Source organism: Stenella coeruleoalba (genome assembly GCF_951394435.1).
Source record: "Stenella coeruleoalba genome assembly, chromosome: 11".
NCBI lineage: Eukaryota > Metazoa > Chordata > Mammalia > Artiodactyla > Delphinidae > Stenella > Stenella coeruleoalba.
In genome coordinates, this window is record NC_137157.1 from 66132930 (window position 1) to 66147646 (window position 14717).

The window sequence follows — 14717 nt, forward strand, 5'->3', positions numbered from 1 at the left end:
AAAATATGAATCTTACATATTTATAGATAAAAATTATACTGTTTCACCATTGAATTAGCATTATTAACTTATACTTTTTAAACCTACAAATGTATCTACTTTTTTTCAGGTGACATTTTAGCAAAACTTCTCAGAACCCTCAAAAAAAAAAAAAACAAATGAATTTCTAAATTATGGGAACTAGAGGAGCCCCACAGCTCAGCCCAACCTGTGAATGATCTGAAGCGATCTTGACCTTTGTCTGATGAGACCCCAGGCTTCCACTGGGATACAGCTAACAGCAGCCGGCCAGTTGTAAATATTTATTCTGTATTAAGCCATTTATATTTATGTGATTTGTTTTAATCTTCTATATAGTTCTAAATTTAACTGTCCCCGTTTTGCAAACGAAAAAATTAAAGCTCAGAAGTTCACAAACGAACACATGATGGAAATAGCAGAGCTAGAGATAGGGTGTAGCTGGAAAGCCTTCTTTTAGGGGTGCTGAATTTGAATTCAGGTCTGTCACATTTCAGAAGCCATACTGTGATATTCTGCTTCTTAATAGAACATAATAATTAGAACCAAAATTATTTTCCTTGGGCAACCCCAGCCTATCTTTTTTCTTCTCTAACTTGATGACACTGTTACAGAAAATACCCTTCTAGGGCCTAAACCTATGTAGAAATCTTCTCCCCTTTTCATCATCAATTATACTCTCAGAGTATACCCTACTCTGACTGAAATCTGAATCAAATAACAACCTATTGCAGGAAACATTAGAAACTATGTTGAAATTATGAGAAACTTTATAAACAATGCATAAAGAATGATACAGCCTCAATTAAATTAAAAGCATAAACCTGAAATGTATAATTACTATAAAAGTGGCTACAAAATGAAAAGCATTGTCCTCAGGATACCTGAAGACATTCCAAAGGATACAAAGGCACTTATACTTTAAGAGGAATCAATTTTCAGATACTCAAAGTTTTGTATATATTCCCTCCTAAAACTGCTTTGCCTGAAAACATGACCTCCTCTTTGATGACTGCTCTTTAACCATCTTGGAATAAGAAGCCTTAACTCTCACCCATCCTTTACAGCACTGTAAGATACAGTTAAATGCATGACTCTGGAGCCAGAGGCTGGCTCTAAAGTTCCATCACTCACTAGCTGGAAAAGCTATTTAACCTCTCTGACTATAAAATGGGGAAAAGTAACAATACATTGACCTCACAGATCGTCATGAGGATTAGAGGAGTTTATATGTAAGTCACTTAAAACGATGCCTGGCACGTAAGTGTTACTATGTTAGCTACGATGATGACGACGATGGTGTAAAAACCTCTGGAATACCAAAGGGAGAAGTGGAAATATTAGTGTCCACAAAACTTCTTTAAACCAAGGTATTAGGGTAGGGCTTCTGGTCTATCCCAGTGTTTTATATATTATAGTTAAGGGCAATGTAGGGCATTAGAAATTGGGTATTCTGGCCCTTTGGTGTGTTCTGAATTCAGATATATTATAAAGTGATGACAATTTTTGCTTAATGTCCTTTCCTCCTCTATCCCTCAATTACTATCAAAGAGTGCATTAATTTTGAGACAATCTTGTGTAAGTAAAGCATTCAGATATTTTAAAGTAATATTGAAGGTGGTGGCATCTTATTTCATTCACATGACAAACTCATGACAAGTTTAACTATCTCAGAATTCTGAAATAAGGAAGGTATCAATGGGAACACAAAGTAACATCTTTTCTTGGATTGAAAAATAAGGTTGGACTTTTTCTAAATAACAAATTGAGGCAAGACACTTTTGATAATAAAGACTAACTTTAACCGTTAGATTATGTGGCAGACATTTTCTATAACTGAATGAGGTAAATCTCCAGTGCCAAGACTTTGACAAAAATGTATTCATGCACATGATAAAAAGCTATGTAAATATTCCTAACCCAGTGGTCCTCAAAGTATAGTGCCCTGACCTGAAGCATCAGCATCTCATGGGAACTTGTTAGAAATGAAAATTCTCCGATCCATCTGAATCAGAAATTCAGGGTACGGAGCCCAGAAATCAGCACTTAAGCCCACTGGGTGACTCCGATGCACCGTAAAGTTTGAGAACCACTGTGCTAACACTTCCTGAATATATTAGGTTAAACAAGGTACATCTAAGTAAAAGAGCAGCAACTTATAATTTAGTCATATCTTGTTAATATCTTTTTGATACATTTTCAATAAACTTAAAAGTAAGTATGTATAATGACTGGGCAACAAATAATTTTACAAGTCAAGTACTGTTAATTCTTTGATTTCAACCAAAACAAAGGAGAACTCAAAATGTCAGAAGATCATTAAATACAATTTTAATAATTTTTAGATAATTCTGAAGAAATTTAAAGAATTTTAAGTTCTACCCTCATCTATTTATTGATGTGAACTAGATTTCCAACTTAAATCTATAAAAAGGAAAAACAGATAAAATTAATGCTGAACCCAATTTTATTCTAGCAATAAAAAGTATTCATTCAGGGCTTCCCTGGTGGCGCAGTGGTTGAGAGTCCGCCTGCCGATGCAGGGGACACGGGTTCGTGCCCCGGTCCGGGAAGATCCCACATGCCGCAGAGCGGCTAGGCCCGTGAGCCATGGCCGCTGAGCCTGCGCGTCGGAGCCTGTGCTCCGCAACGGGAGAGGCCACAACAGCGAGAGGCCCACATACCACAAAAATAAAAAAAATTCATTCAGCGACACACTAGAGTAATACTTTCCAGAGAACAAGGGGAAAAATGTCTTGTCTATCTCATTAAGAGATGTACTTCCAATAATTGTATCTTTTATTTAATAATTATTTACAAAAATCTGTAATATATTTACTATTGATTTATGTACTATTTATTACTAAAACTTGTAACAATAAAATAAATTTTTAAACACTTACAGCTTTACAACAGAAGCCTGAAAAACTTTAAATTAAAATGTCTAGGTAAGCATTGATAGGGTGGTGGATATGAGTTCAAGGAGAAAGAGGGATAGTATAAAATTTCTAATATTACAAGTTTGTGTTATTTTTTAAATGGATGGTGGTAAGCATCAATATTCCACTGGATACAAAAAGTGTTGTAAGTTTTATTTTGAAATATCAATTTAATATACACAAAAACATATTATTTGCAACTATTTAAATTATGACAAAGAAATTCAGATGTCAACTTAAAAATGGGTGAAAGGTCATGCAAGTTTTCATAGTGATGAGCAGAAGTGAGCAAAAAGTTTGAAGATGACCATTCCATTAGAAAGCAGTATTAAACAAACTATGGGGGGAAAAGCCAAACTGTAAGTGTTTTAACTAATCAAACAATTCAGAGTTGTCATTCACGATGAGCAAATAATAAAGTGCTCACCAGCTCAAAAATGAACTCTTTTAGGTTCTCAGAGGCCTATTCAAACTTCTATCAATGACTTACTACTACCCAAGCAAGCCACAACTCTCAATACTTAATTTTATCCATTTGCCAATGAGGATCAACTCTTAGTTTGGGGGGTGGGTTCATTTGTTAAGGTCACAGGTCAGCAGTAAGGCAAAAAATAGTAGTTTTCATCAAAATTACCTTTGAATATTCTTCAAATGACCCATTATAGTTCAATGTATCACTGACAATCTATTAATTCCACTCTTTGTTGAACAGTTTCTCTATGGCCCTCAATTAACTTAATCTTTTAAATTAATTTAAAAGTTTCTCCTTTAAGAATAAAAGTATACCCCCACTACCCACTTAACTGGCAGTATGAACTGTTTCATTTCCTTTTCAAGGTTGAGAAATATTAATTTCTGATCATCGATTCTCCAATATGTATTGGGCTCTTTAACATCTACTGCCTATGGGTGAAAGCTCACTGAATAGATCAGCAGTCAGAATTACCTACTTATTTCATGCCTTCTATTACTGTCCAGTTCTGTTAGTTGAATTCAAGTAAGTTAAATGCACATATGATACACTCTACCATATACTGCAGAAAGACATAATGGAAATCAATGAGATATGTGATACATATTACATACTTTGTGTAAATAGAGTATACAATTTTGATAATATTAAATGAGAGGAGAACAAGACAGCTGGAGAGAGATGAGGAGAGTCTGAACTGAGTCATAAGTACTGGCAATCAAAAAGGCCAGATAGAGTATTTAGGAAGACTCAACAAGATTTGGTGATTAAAAGAATGTGGTAGTTAAAGATTAAGGATAATGAGATTTTTGTTTTAAGGATAGTGGGAGAGGTTGAGAAAGATCTAAATGTATTTCTAGGCTGAAGAAGCAAGTAAAGAAAAAGAGGTTTAAGATATAGGAATGAGTAGCTGGGAAAGACTGATATTCAGAGTACAGATTCAGAAGTAGTTAACATCTCTTCCTGACACAAGGGGATGAAGGAGAATGAGTTCAGATACTAATAAGTTTATAAGGGAAGGGGGAAGAAGTTGAAGAAATTCATGCCACACAGCTCCCAGAGTAACTACAAAGTGTTAAGATCAACTGAGAAAGTGAGCATCCTCCATTAAAAAACAAGGAAAGAGAAATATCTTGGGAATGGTAAGAGAGCAGGTGAGGTGAAAGATGGACTGTTTTTTTTTTGTTAGGACAAATGAAGGTGGAGAACAAAAAGGCTGAGAGTGCTAAAATATAAAAATTGTAACTCATAATGAACCAGGAGAAAGAAGTCCAAGAGCTGAAGGACAGGTCCGAATTCTAATTAAAGATATTTGAATTAAATAGCATTGACCCATGGGATCCTAGGAAGGGTGCACAAGTACAGGTATATACACGTGTATTAGCATTTGTATACACATGCACACATGTCTGATCCTACTGATTCTGTGGTGTTTGGTCCAAGATTTAGAAATAATAGGGGTATTATACTTATGTATTCTGATGACCACCTGAGAGAATGATAAGGCAGCATATGATTACCCAATTCCTGGTCTATCAATTTCCAATGACTGAAATCACAAACCCATTAGGGCACTTAATACTTTCACAGTTGTGAATAATATCTAATCCCTCACACTACTCTAAATCCTTCTCAACTTCATTTCTCTATTATACTATTCTTCCTCTGTGCTCACGTTGATCCTGCCGCTCCTGGAATGTATAATGTCTAAGAAATTAAAGTACATACTCAATTCTCATTTAGGCTACTCTACTATAAAATATCAGTTCCCTGTGCTGCATATTTAAATTTATCTGTAGTATTAAATCTGACATACCAATAACCACACTGAAAAAGATTATACAAAAACACTAACCTGGGGCAGATGCTACATGGGTCTGGGTTTGGACTTGCTCTACAGCTTGTGGCCTAATTTCAGATAAAATTTGATGACTGGAACTTGGATGTTCGACGAGTTTTACTGCAGCCAGTGCATCGGGGCCAAACATCTGAATATCCATGGAAACCAGACACACTAACATGTCTAAAATAAAAACCAACAGTTATTAGTCAATAATATTGTAAAACAATGACATCGTTGAAAAACACATGCTATACATATATAAAACGCTGCTTCTCAAATGCCAGTCTGTGAATCATTGTACATCAGAATTATCTGTGGATCCTTAAAAAAGATTTTTAGGCTCAATCTCTGAAGACTGATTTAGAAGCTCTGGAGTGGCTGTTAGCTACCTTCATTTTTAAAAAACTTCCCAAGTGATTCTGATGTGTAGTCAGATTTAGGAACCACTGATAATGGAAAGTACAGCTTAATTTCTCAATAGTAATACTTTTCAAGCCAAATCTTTATTAACTCTGATTTTAATATTTATGTCAAAGAAAGAAATCATTTGAATCACTGAGTAAAATGTTAACGTGACTTGTTTTAGTAAGTATGTTTAAAACTGACAACCCATTGAGCTCATTGAAGGTGAGTTCAATGATTTTGAAGATAATAGCACTACTAGCATTTCTAGGAAGAGAAGGAAGCTTGTTCCACTCAGCTTTAGTTGCTTAATAGTAGCAGCTGACCACTTGAAACAGATGGACCTGCCCCCCAGAGTCAGACATAGCCATCTTGTTGATTTCAAATTTAATATATAGTAATAGAAATAAAGAGAAGAAGTAAAGATTACTGATAGCCACATGCATCCTGGTTTACACATAATAGAAGTTTCTTGCTTATCTAAAATAGACAGAAAGAATAACACAAACAAGCGTGTCTGAAAGGGTAATGACTCCTCAAAATAAACAGTAAACCCCAAATATCAATTGTGATTTTTTACAGCAACCACATTAAATATTTTTTCCTTAATAAAGAAAATAACTTAAATGCTTTTTGTGGTTTAGTCTTACCTATGCTCTTTTCTACTTTTGCAATTTTTGTGCAAGCTACATCTCCCATTTCTGTGAGCATATATAGCACCTCAAGTGTTGAGATTACGAGCAGCACATCAGGTAAAGTGAGATGACAAATGATCTCTCTGTATGAGTCCTGATCGACATATTCACAAATCAAAACACCATTATCCTCTGCTTTGCAAAGATTTCCCAAAATTTCCATGCCTGAAAAGCATACACACACAAACATGTATTTGTCTTTTAAAAGATGATAAAAAGCTTGTGTACTTTAGACAATGAGAAACTTAAGTGAGCGCTTACCCCTCATCTTTAAAAATCTATCCCTTGACATCAGGCATTTTGTAACAGTATGAAACATCAGATGAGTAGTTTTGAAATCAACAGGATCCAATAAAAGCTGGAAAAAAAAAAAAAGGACACTACTGTTTAGGTAGGCTTCTTCCAATTTAGATCCAAATGTATATTTCAAATTTAATAAAAATGAGCCGAACAATGTTACGTAACTTTAAAAAATGTAATTACTGTGAGAATAGCCATCAATGAATCTGGAGCATCATTTCAAATATTTCTCTTTTTCCACAAAAGTGTGTAATACCTTTAGGCAAAAACTATATGTAAGCATTTAATATTCTATAATTATGGCAAATATAACAATCCCACATCCTAAAATTTTAAAGTAAATATTGTGCTAACTATAAAAACTGTTTTAAGCTACTGTCACATGCTTACCTCAGCTGCAATATTTCCTAATGTGTCAAGGCCTAATTGCCTTAGAGAAATAAAATGACTATGTGCAGAAAGTAATAGGAAACGGAGACAGGTACGATTAGCTGCCAAGAGCTTAACATTGCCCTCCTCAAAGGAAAGATTTCGCAAAATCACTGCAATCTGAAGTACCCGTTGTCCTTCAATATCATTAATGCCCAGCTTTCGAGGTGGATGAAATAAAGATTCCCAAATCCATTCTCCTGATGTACCTTCTACAAGAGAAGAAAACATATTTTACTTAAACTGATATTTCACTTATTATTATTGATATTTCAAAGTTATTTAAAATATTTTCTCATTGACTTACCATGAGACTTGTTTCTGTCAGAAATGAGGTCACGTACTTCATTATCATCAACAATGTCTTTCCAAAACTGTAATGAGAAATTATTACACTTAGTTCTGACAATTTGAAATAACTATTCTATTACTTTAAAAATAGTCACACATACTAAAACTATAATAGTTCTACTATTTTTAGTTCAAGTAGATATCATTGTATTCTATGTACTTAGTTCTTTGACACAAATGCTAGATTTTTCTATAGTTCAAAGGTGTCATTTTGGCCTAGGGCCCACAGATCCCTAAAAGGTCTGTGAAAAATACAGGGCATCTATGAACATGAATGAGGAGAAAAAAATGACATCTTCATGTTCATTAACCTCTAACTAAAATTTAGCATTTCCTTAGCATTTTCTTCAACTCTGAATGTTAGAAAACGAACCACAGTAGTAATAGCAGAACCTCTGACACTGTCACCGATATGAATCAGATATTTTCAGATCACTTTATAGCTATGGAAAATATCTAGAAATAGTGTTTATGCTCATCAGTACTTAAAAATTATGATAGTCATTAATCCCATTAGTAAACTGCATACAGTCACAGTATTCCTATTTACAGACTCCTGAGACATAGCTGGCTTGCTACTGAGTAAATCTACATCTAGAAGAAAATCAAACAGCAAGTGGTGAAGTATTTGTGTTCACAAATTTGTAACCCAGATATTTAGGTTTCCTTTCCAGTATTCCATACCAACAAACTGTTTTTTGACCCGTAAGACAGAGGAAATCAGTCGAAATCCACTGCTTAATATTTTTCAGGGTAAGAAACAATTGCCTATATATTAATATGTCTATACAAAATGAACTTTAATTTTAACTTTTCTATGCCATTTTATCTTGTTACTTCCCTACGAATGAAGAAGCACATGGGCCATTAGTTCACTGTTTATTTCTAAACATTCTGATGTATTTTCTAAATGATTGTATTTTAGTTTTGGGAATTAAAGTTCCTTTGCATTTAAAGTTACTGATCTGAGAAAAAGTCCACCACCAGAATGACTCACTGCAAAAAAACTCATGATAAAAAATGTTTGGTAACAATAAAAAAGAACTAGGCATATGAAGGAATAAGACAATATTCAATAACCAAGAAAAAACGGCCACAGGATTTTCAAATAATAAAGATATCAGAGTGGAATTTTAAATGATCATGGAAAATAAACAAAGAAATAGAAGATAAAATCGAAAAGTTTGGCATGTAAGTAGAAACTATAAGAAATAGCTAAATAGAAATTCTAGAACTGAAAATAAGAACTCAATGGACAGATTTAACAAAGAATTAGAGTCAATTCAAGGAAGAATTAGTGATTGGAAGAGATGGCAGAAAAAAATACCAAGTTAGAAGCATAAGGAGACAAAAGGATGAACAGAATAAAAGCATTCAAGACACATACAGTGAAAAGTTCTAACATAAAATTAATTGTAGTTCCTGAGGAAAGACAGAAAGAATGGGCAAAAACAATATTTGAAAAGACAGGGTCGGGAATTTTCTAAATCAATTGAAAGACGCCACACCATAGATTTAAGAAGCACTCCAAACTCCAAGAAAAGATAAATAAAATGTGTAGGAGCATGATAATAAAATTCCTGAAAAGCAAAGACAAAAATCTTAAATGCAAAGGTGGAAAAAGGGACAGATAACCTTGAAAAAGACAACTAAAATTACAAGAAACTTTGTAAAAGAAATAATGGAAGCCAGAGGACAATGGGATATTTTCAAAGTGATGGAAGAAAATATCTGCCAAAGTAGAATCTTTACACAGTGAAATTGCTCTTCAAGAATAAAACTGAAAGGGCTTCCCTGGTGGCGCAGTGGTCGGGAGTCCGCCTGCCGGTGTGGGGGACGCAGGTTCGTGCCCCGGTCCGGGAGGATCCCACATGCCGCGGAGCGGCTGGGCCCATGGGCCATGGCCACTGGGCCTGCGCGTCCGGAGCCTGTGCTCCGCGACGGGAGAGGCTGCAGAGGTGGGAGGCCCACGTGCCACACACACACACAGAAAAGAATAAAACTGAAATAAAGACATTTTCTGACAAATGAAAACTGAGAAAAATATCTTCAAACCTGCACTGGGAAAAAAAATGCATGAAAAGGTAGATGTGATTTAAATCAAAATAAATGCTGAATAAATAAAATACTAAAAAAAAGTCTTATGGGTAAAAATATATATAAAATTAAAATCTATGAAAAATGCTTGGAAGAAAATTTTGCTCAGGCCGTAACAGTACTGCAGTAGTCATCTCATCATAAACCAATATATATAAAACAATTGTTTTCACAGACTGGGCAAGAGTAATGCAAAACTGTAATCACTGAAACATGGGAAGCAAATGAGGTGAGCTCAGTGACTGCCTCATATCTTTACATAAACACTCTTTCTAGACAACGATATAGAGATAATAAACCCAACAGGTCATAGCAATTACTAAACTGAGAAGACATTATATATATATATGTATATTTTCTCTCTCTCTCTCTATATATATATGTATATACACCCAGCTAATTCAGGTCCAAAAAAGACCATACCTTAGGAATAAAGATAAACTAGTCCTGTATTCGTCATAACAAAACTTAAAAACAACTAACCATATATTAGTTAAAAGCACGCCAGAACAATGTGCAACATTCTTGGAAGACACCAAAAAATAGACACTAAATAATGTAACAGTCCCAATACCTGTATCTAGTAAAAAATTACTAGATGTACAAAGGAAGTGGGAAACATGACTCATAACTAAGGCAAAACTCAGTTTCAACAAAAAAAGACCCAGAAACAATAAAAATAGTGACACTAGCAGACAAGAACATTAAAACAACTATTATTAAATATGTTGAAGGATTTAAAGGAAAATATGAACATAACTAAGATGAATGTGGGACAATATAGAAGAGAATCAAATGGAATTTCTAGAGCTGAAAAACATAATATCTGAAATAAAAAAATATGACTAGATGGGCTTAATTGGAAAAGAGAAAATAAAGACATAACAATAGAAACTATTCACAATGAAGTACACAGAAAACAAAAAGGTCTAAAAACAATGAACAGAGCCACAGTGGCCTGCAGAACAGTTCCAGAAAAGCAGGAGGGGAAACAAAAAATTTTTGAAGAAATAACTGACAAAAACTTCCCAAATTTCATGAAAAATACCAAACGAAGAAACTAAATAAACCTCAAGCAAAACAAAACTAACTAAATAAATATAAAAACCACAACAAGGCACATTAAAAATATCAATGACAAAGAGAACACCTTAAAAGCAGTCAGATATAACATATCACAAAAGGAAGAACAATAAGAATAAAACTAACTTATTGTCAGTAATAATGCAAACAACACGAAAATGAAATGTTACCTTTAAAATGTTCATAAAGTATAAATGATCTGAATGCATTGATGAAAAGGAAGAAATTGTACACTGAAAGGCACACTGAAGGAAGCAGGAGAAGAAAGCCTCAACTATAAGCCATCTATAAGAAACACTATATATAAAACTACAGATGAAAAGCACAGTGATAGAAAAAGATATATGATGAAAACATTAACCATAAAAATGCTGGTGTTGATAAATAATATCAGACAAGAGACTTCAGGATAAGGGAAATTACCAGAGGTCAGGGAGAATAATTCATAATGACAAATAAAATCATCAAGAAAATATAATAATCCTAAATGTACATGCCACTAATAATTGAGGTTCAAAACACATGAAGCAAAAACTGACAGAACTGATAGGGAATACAGACATTCATAATTATAGTTGATAATTCCAACACTCATCTCTTAAGAAATCATAGAACAATTATATAGAAAAGCATTAATGATACAGAAATCTTGAACAACACTGTCAATGATATCGATTTAATTGTTATCAACAAATATTATATCCAACAATAGTACAACAAACATTCTTTTCAAGCGTGCATAAAACATTCACCAGAAAGACCATATGCTGAGCCATAAAACAAGTCTTGATAAGTTTAAAAAAGATTGAAGTCATATAGAATATGTTCTCTGACAAAAATGGAATAATGCACAACAAAAGTAGTATATAAATCAAAAAATAAGAAAACAGAGATGGAGTTGTTCTATTGTCCCTGCAATTATCTAAGAAGAGGTAAAAGTGCTAACTTATTAAACTAGTAAGGATTAAAATATAATCTCTAATGAGAAAACAGAAAAAGTATATGTAAAAACTAAGTGGGCAGAAAACTGACTAATAAACAATACTCAGTCAAATCAATTCAAAAAAGGTAAGAAAGGAGAAGGAAAGAAAACAAACCCGAACAGGCAGGACATATAGAAACAATTCAGAGCATGGTAAATTTAAACATAACTGTATCAAAATTACACTTAATGTAAATGGAATAAATGCACTAATTTAAAAACAAAATTTTGGGCTTCCCTGGTGGCGCAGTGGTTGAGAGTCCGCCTGCCAATGCAGGGGACACGGGTTCGTGCCCCGGTCTGGGAAGATCCCACATGCCGCGGAGCGGCTGGACCCGTGAGCCGTGGCCGCTGAGCCTGCGCTCTGCAACGGGAGAGGCCACAACAGTGAGAGGTCCGCGTACCGCAAAAACAAAACAAAACAAAAACAAAAAAAAACCCCAAAGTTTTTCACACGGGGAAAAAAAACTGAAATATATGTTATTTACAAAAAAAACATTCATCTATAAGGATAAAAAAGACTGAAAGTAAAATATGAACTATATAGGGCTTCCCTGGTGGTGCAGTGGTTGAGAGTCTGCCTGCCGATGCAGGGGCCATGGGTTTGTGCCCCAGTCTGGGAAGATCCCACATGCCGCAGAGCGGCTGGGCCCATGAGCCATGGCCGCTGAGCCTGTGCTCCGCAATGGGAGAGGCCACAACAGTGAGAGGCCCGCGTACCACAAAAAAAAGAAATCAATAAAAATAAAAATATGAACTATATAAACACCAACCAAATGGAAGCTGATATAGTTATATTGATATCAGACCAAAAAAAAAAGGATAAAGGAGACTTAAAGGTAACAAGGACACTTTATAATATGTTCAATTAACCAGAAAGATGTAACAACTATACCTGTGTGCACTAAATAGCCCATTCTCAAAATATAAAAACACAATTATTATAGAACTATAAGCTGAAAGAAACACATCCTCGATCAAACTGGGTGCTTTTAACATATGTCTCTTCATAAATGAAGAAATAAACAGCTGAAAAAGCCAGTACTTGCGAACTGGTTCATCTGTATCGTTTTTCTAGATTCCACATATATGCGTTAATATGAGATATTTGTTTTTCTCTTTCTGACTTACTTCACTCTGTATGACAGTCAGTTTGCAAGGCAGAAATAGAGACACAGATGTAGAGAACAAATGTATGGACACCAAGTGGGGAAAGCGGGGGAGGGGGGAAGGGAGATGAACTGGGAGATTGGGATTGACATATATACACTAATATGTATAAAATAGATAACTAATAAGAACCTGCTGTATAGCACAAGGAACTCTACTTCACTTCGCTGTACAGTAGGAACTAACACAACACTGTAAAACAACTATACCCCAATTAAAAAAGAAAACAAAGAGCCAGTACTGACGTGGAACTATTAAGTATCATGATTAAGTGTGTTGCTATAATTTGAAAAGATACATGCACCCCAGTGTTCACTGCAGCAGTATTTACGATAGCCAAGACATGAAAGCAACCTAAATGACCATCGACAGAGGAATGGATAAAGAAAATGTGGTACATATATATAATGTAATATTACTCAGCCATAAAAAAAGAACGAAATAATGCCATTTGCAGCAACATGATGGACCTAGAGATCATAATACTAAGTGAAATAAGTCAGACAAAGAAAGATAAATATCATATGATGTTGCTTATATGTGGTATCTAAAAAAAACGGTACAAACAAACTTATTTACGAAACAGAAAGAGTCACAGATGTAGAAAACAAGCTTATGGTTACCAAAATCAAAAGCGGGGGGGGGGTATAAATTAGGAGATTGGGATTAACATATACACACTATTATATATAAAATAGATAACTAAAAAGGACCTACTGAATAGCACAGAGAACTCTACTCAATATTCTGTAATAACCTATATGGGAAAAAAATCTAAAAAAGAATGGATATATGTATATGTATAAAAGATTCATTTTGCTGTATAGCTGACACTAACAAAACATTGTATATCAACTATACTCCAATAAAAAATTTTTTAGAAAATGATTAACTGGGGCTTCCCTGGTAGCGCAGTGGTTGAGAGTCTGCCTGCTGGTGCAGGGGGCGCGGGTTCGTGCCCCGGTCCGGGAGGATCCCACGTGCCGTGGAGCGGCTGGGCCCGTGGGCCATGGCCGCTGAGCATGCGCGTCCGGAGCCTGTGCTCCGCGGCGGGGGAGGCCACAGCAGTGAGAGGCCCGCGTACCGCAAAAAAAAAACAAAAACAAACCAAAAAATGATTAACTATGTTGGCTTAACTGACATATATAGAAACTTACACCCAACAACTTCAGAATACAGGCATACCTTGAAGATATTGCAGACTCAGTTCCAGACCATCGCAATAAAATGAACATCGTAATAAAGTGAGTCAGCACAAATTTGGTTTCCCAGTGCATATAGAAGTTATGTTTATACTACACTGTAGTCTATGAAGTGTGCAACAGCGTTATGCCTAAAAAAACAGTGTACATACCTTGAATAGGAAATACTTTATTGCTAAAAAAATGGTAACCATCATCTGAACCTTCAGTGAGCCACAGTAGTAAAATCAAAGATCACTGATCACAGATGACCAAAACAAATATAATAATAATAAAATAATAATGAAAAAGTTTGAAATATTGAGAATTACCAAAATGGGACACAGAGACATGAAATGAGCAAATGCTGTTGGAAAAATGGCACTGATAAACTTGCTCATCGCAAGGTTGCCACAAACCTCAAAGTTGTAAAAATGTATCTGCAAAGCACAATAAAGTGAAGGGCAATAAAGCAAGATATGCCTGTGTATGTTATTTTCAAATACACATGGAGTGCTTATAAAATCTGATCAATGCTAAGCTACCAAATAAAGGGTGAAAACATTTCAAAGGTTTAAAATTATACAGAGTATGTTTCTCTGAACATACTGAAATACAGTTAGATATTAAGAAAAGGAAACTAGAAAATTTTTCATGTTTTTGGAAATTAAGAAAATTCCCTTCTAAATAATCTATGTTTCAGAGAGAAAATCATAATGGAAATATGAAGATATTTTTAAATGAGTTATAATAAA

General features: G+C 34.7%; 1 protein-coding gene across 4 annotated transcripts in view; it reads right to left on the reverse strand.

The window, feature by feature from the left end:
- The window catches only part of ARID2 (AT-rich interaction domain 2), a 169833-nt gene that overhangs the window by 56234 nt on the left and 98882 nt on the right, over window positions 1-14717 (reverse strand). For all 4 annotated transcript variants that reach the window (XM_079936949.1, XM_079936951.1, XM_079936952.1 and 1 more), the window contains 5 exons: window positions 7406-7472; window positions 7060-7310; window positions 6631-6727; window positions 6325-6534; window positions 5285-5452 (listed from right to left, as the gene is read on the reverse strand). In XM_079936949.1, coding sequence (XP_079793075.1) covers window positions 5285-5452; window positions 6325-6534; window positions 6631-6727; window positions 7060-7310; window positions 7406-7472 — 793 coding nt within the window. The remainder of the gene's footprint in view (window positions 1-5284; window positions 5453-6324; window positions 6535-6630; window positions 6728-7059; window positions 7311-7405; window positions 7473-14717) is intronic.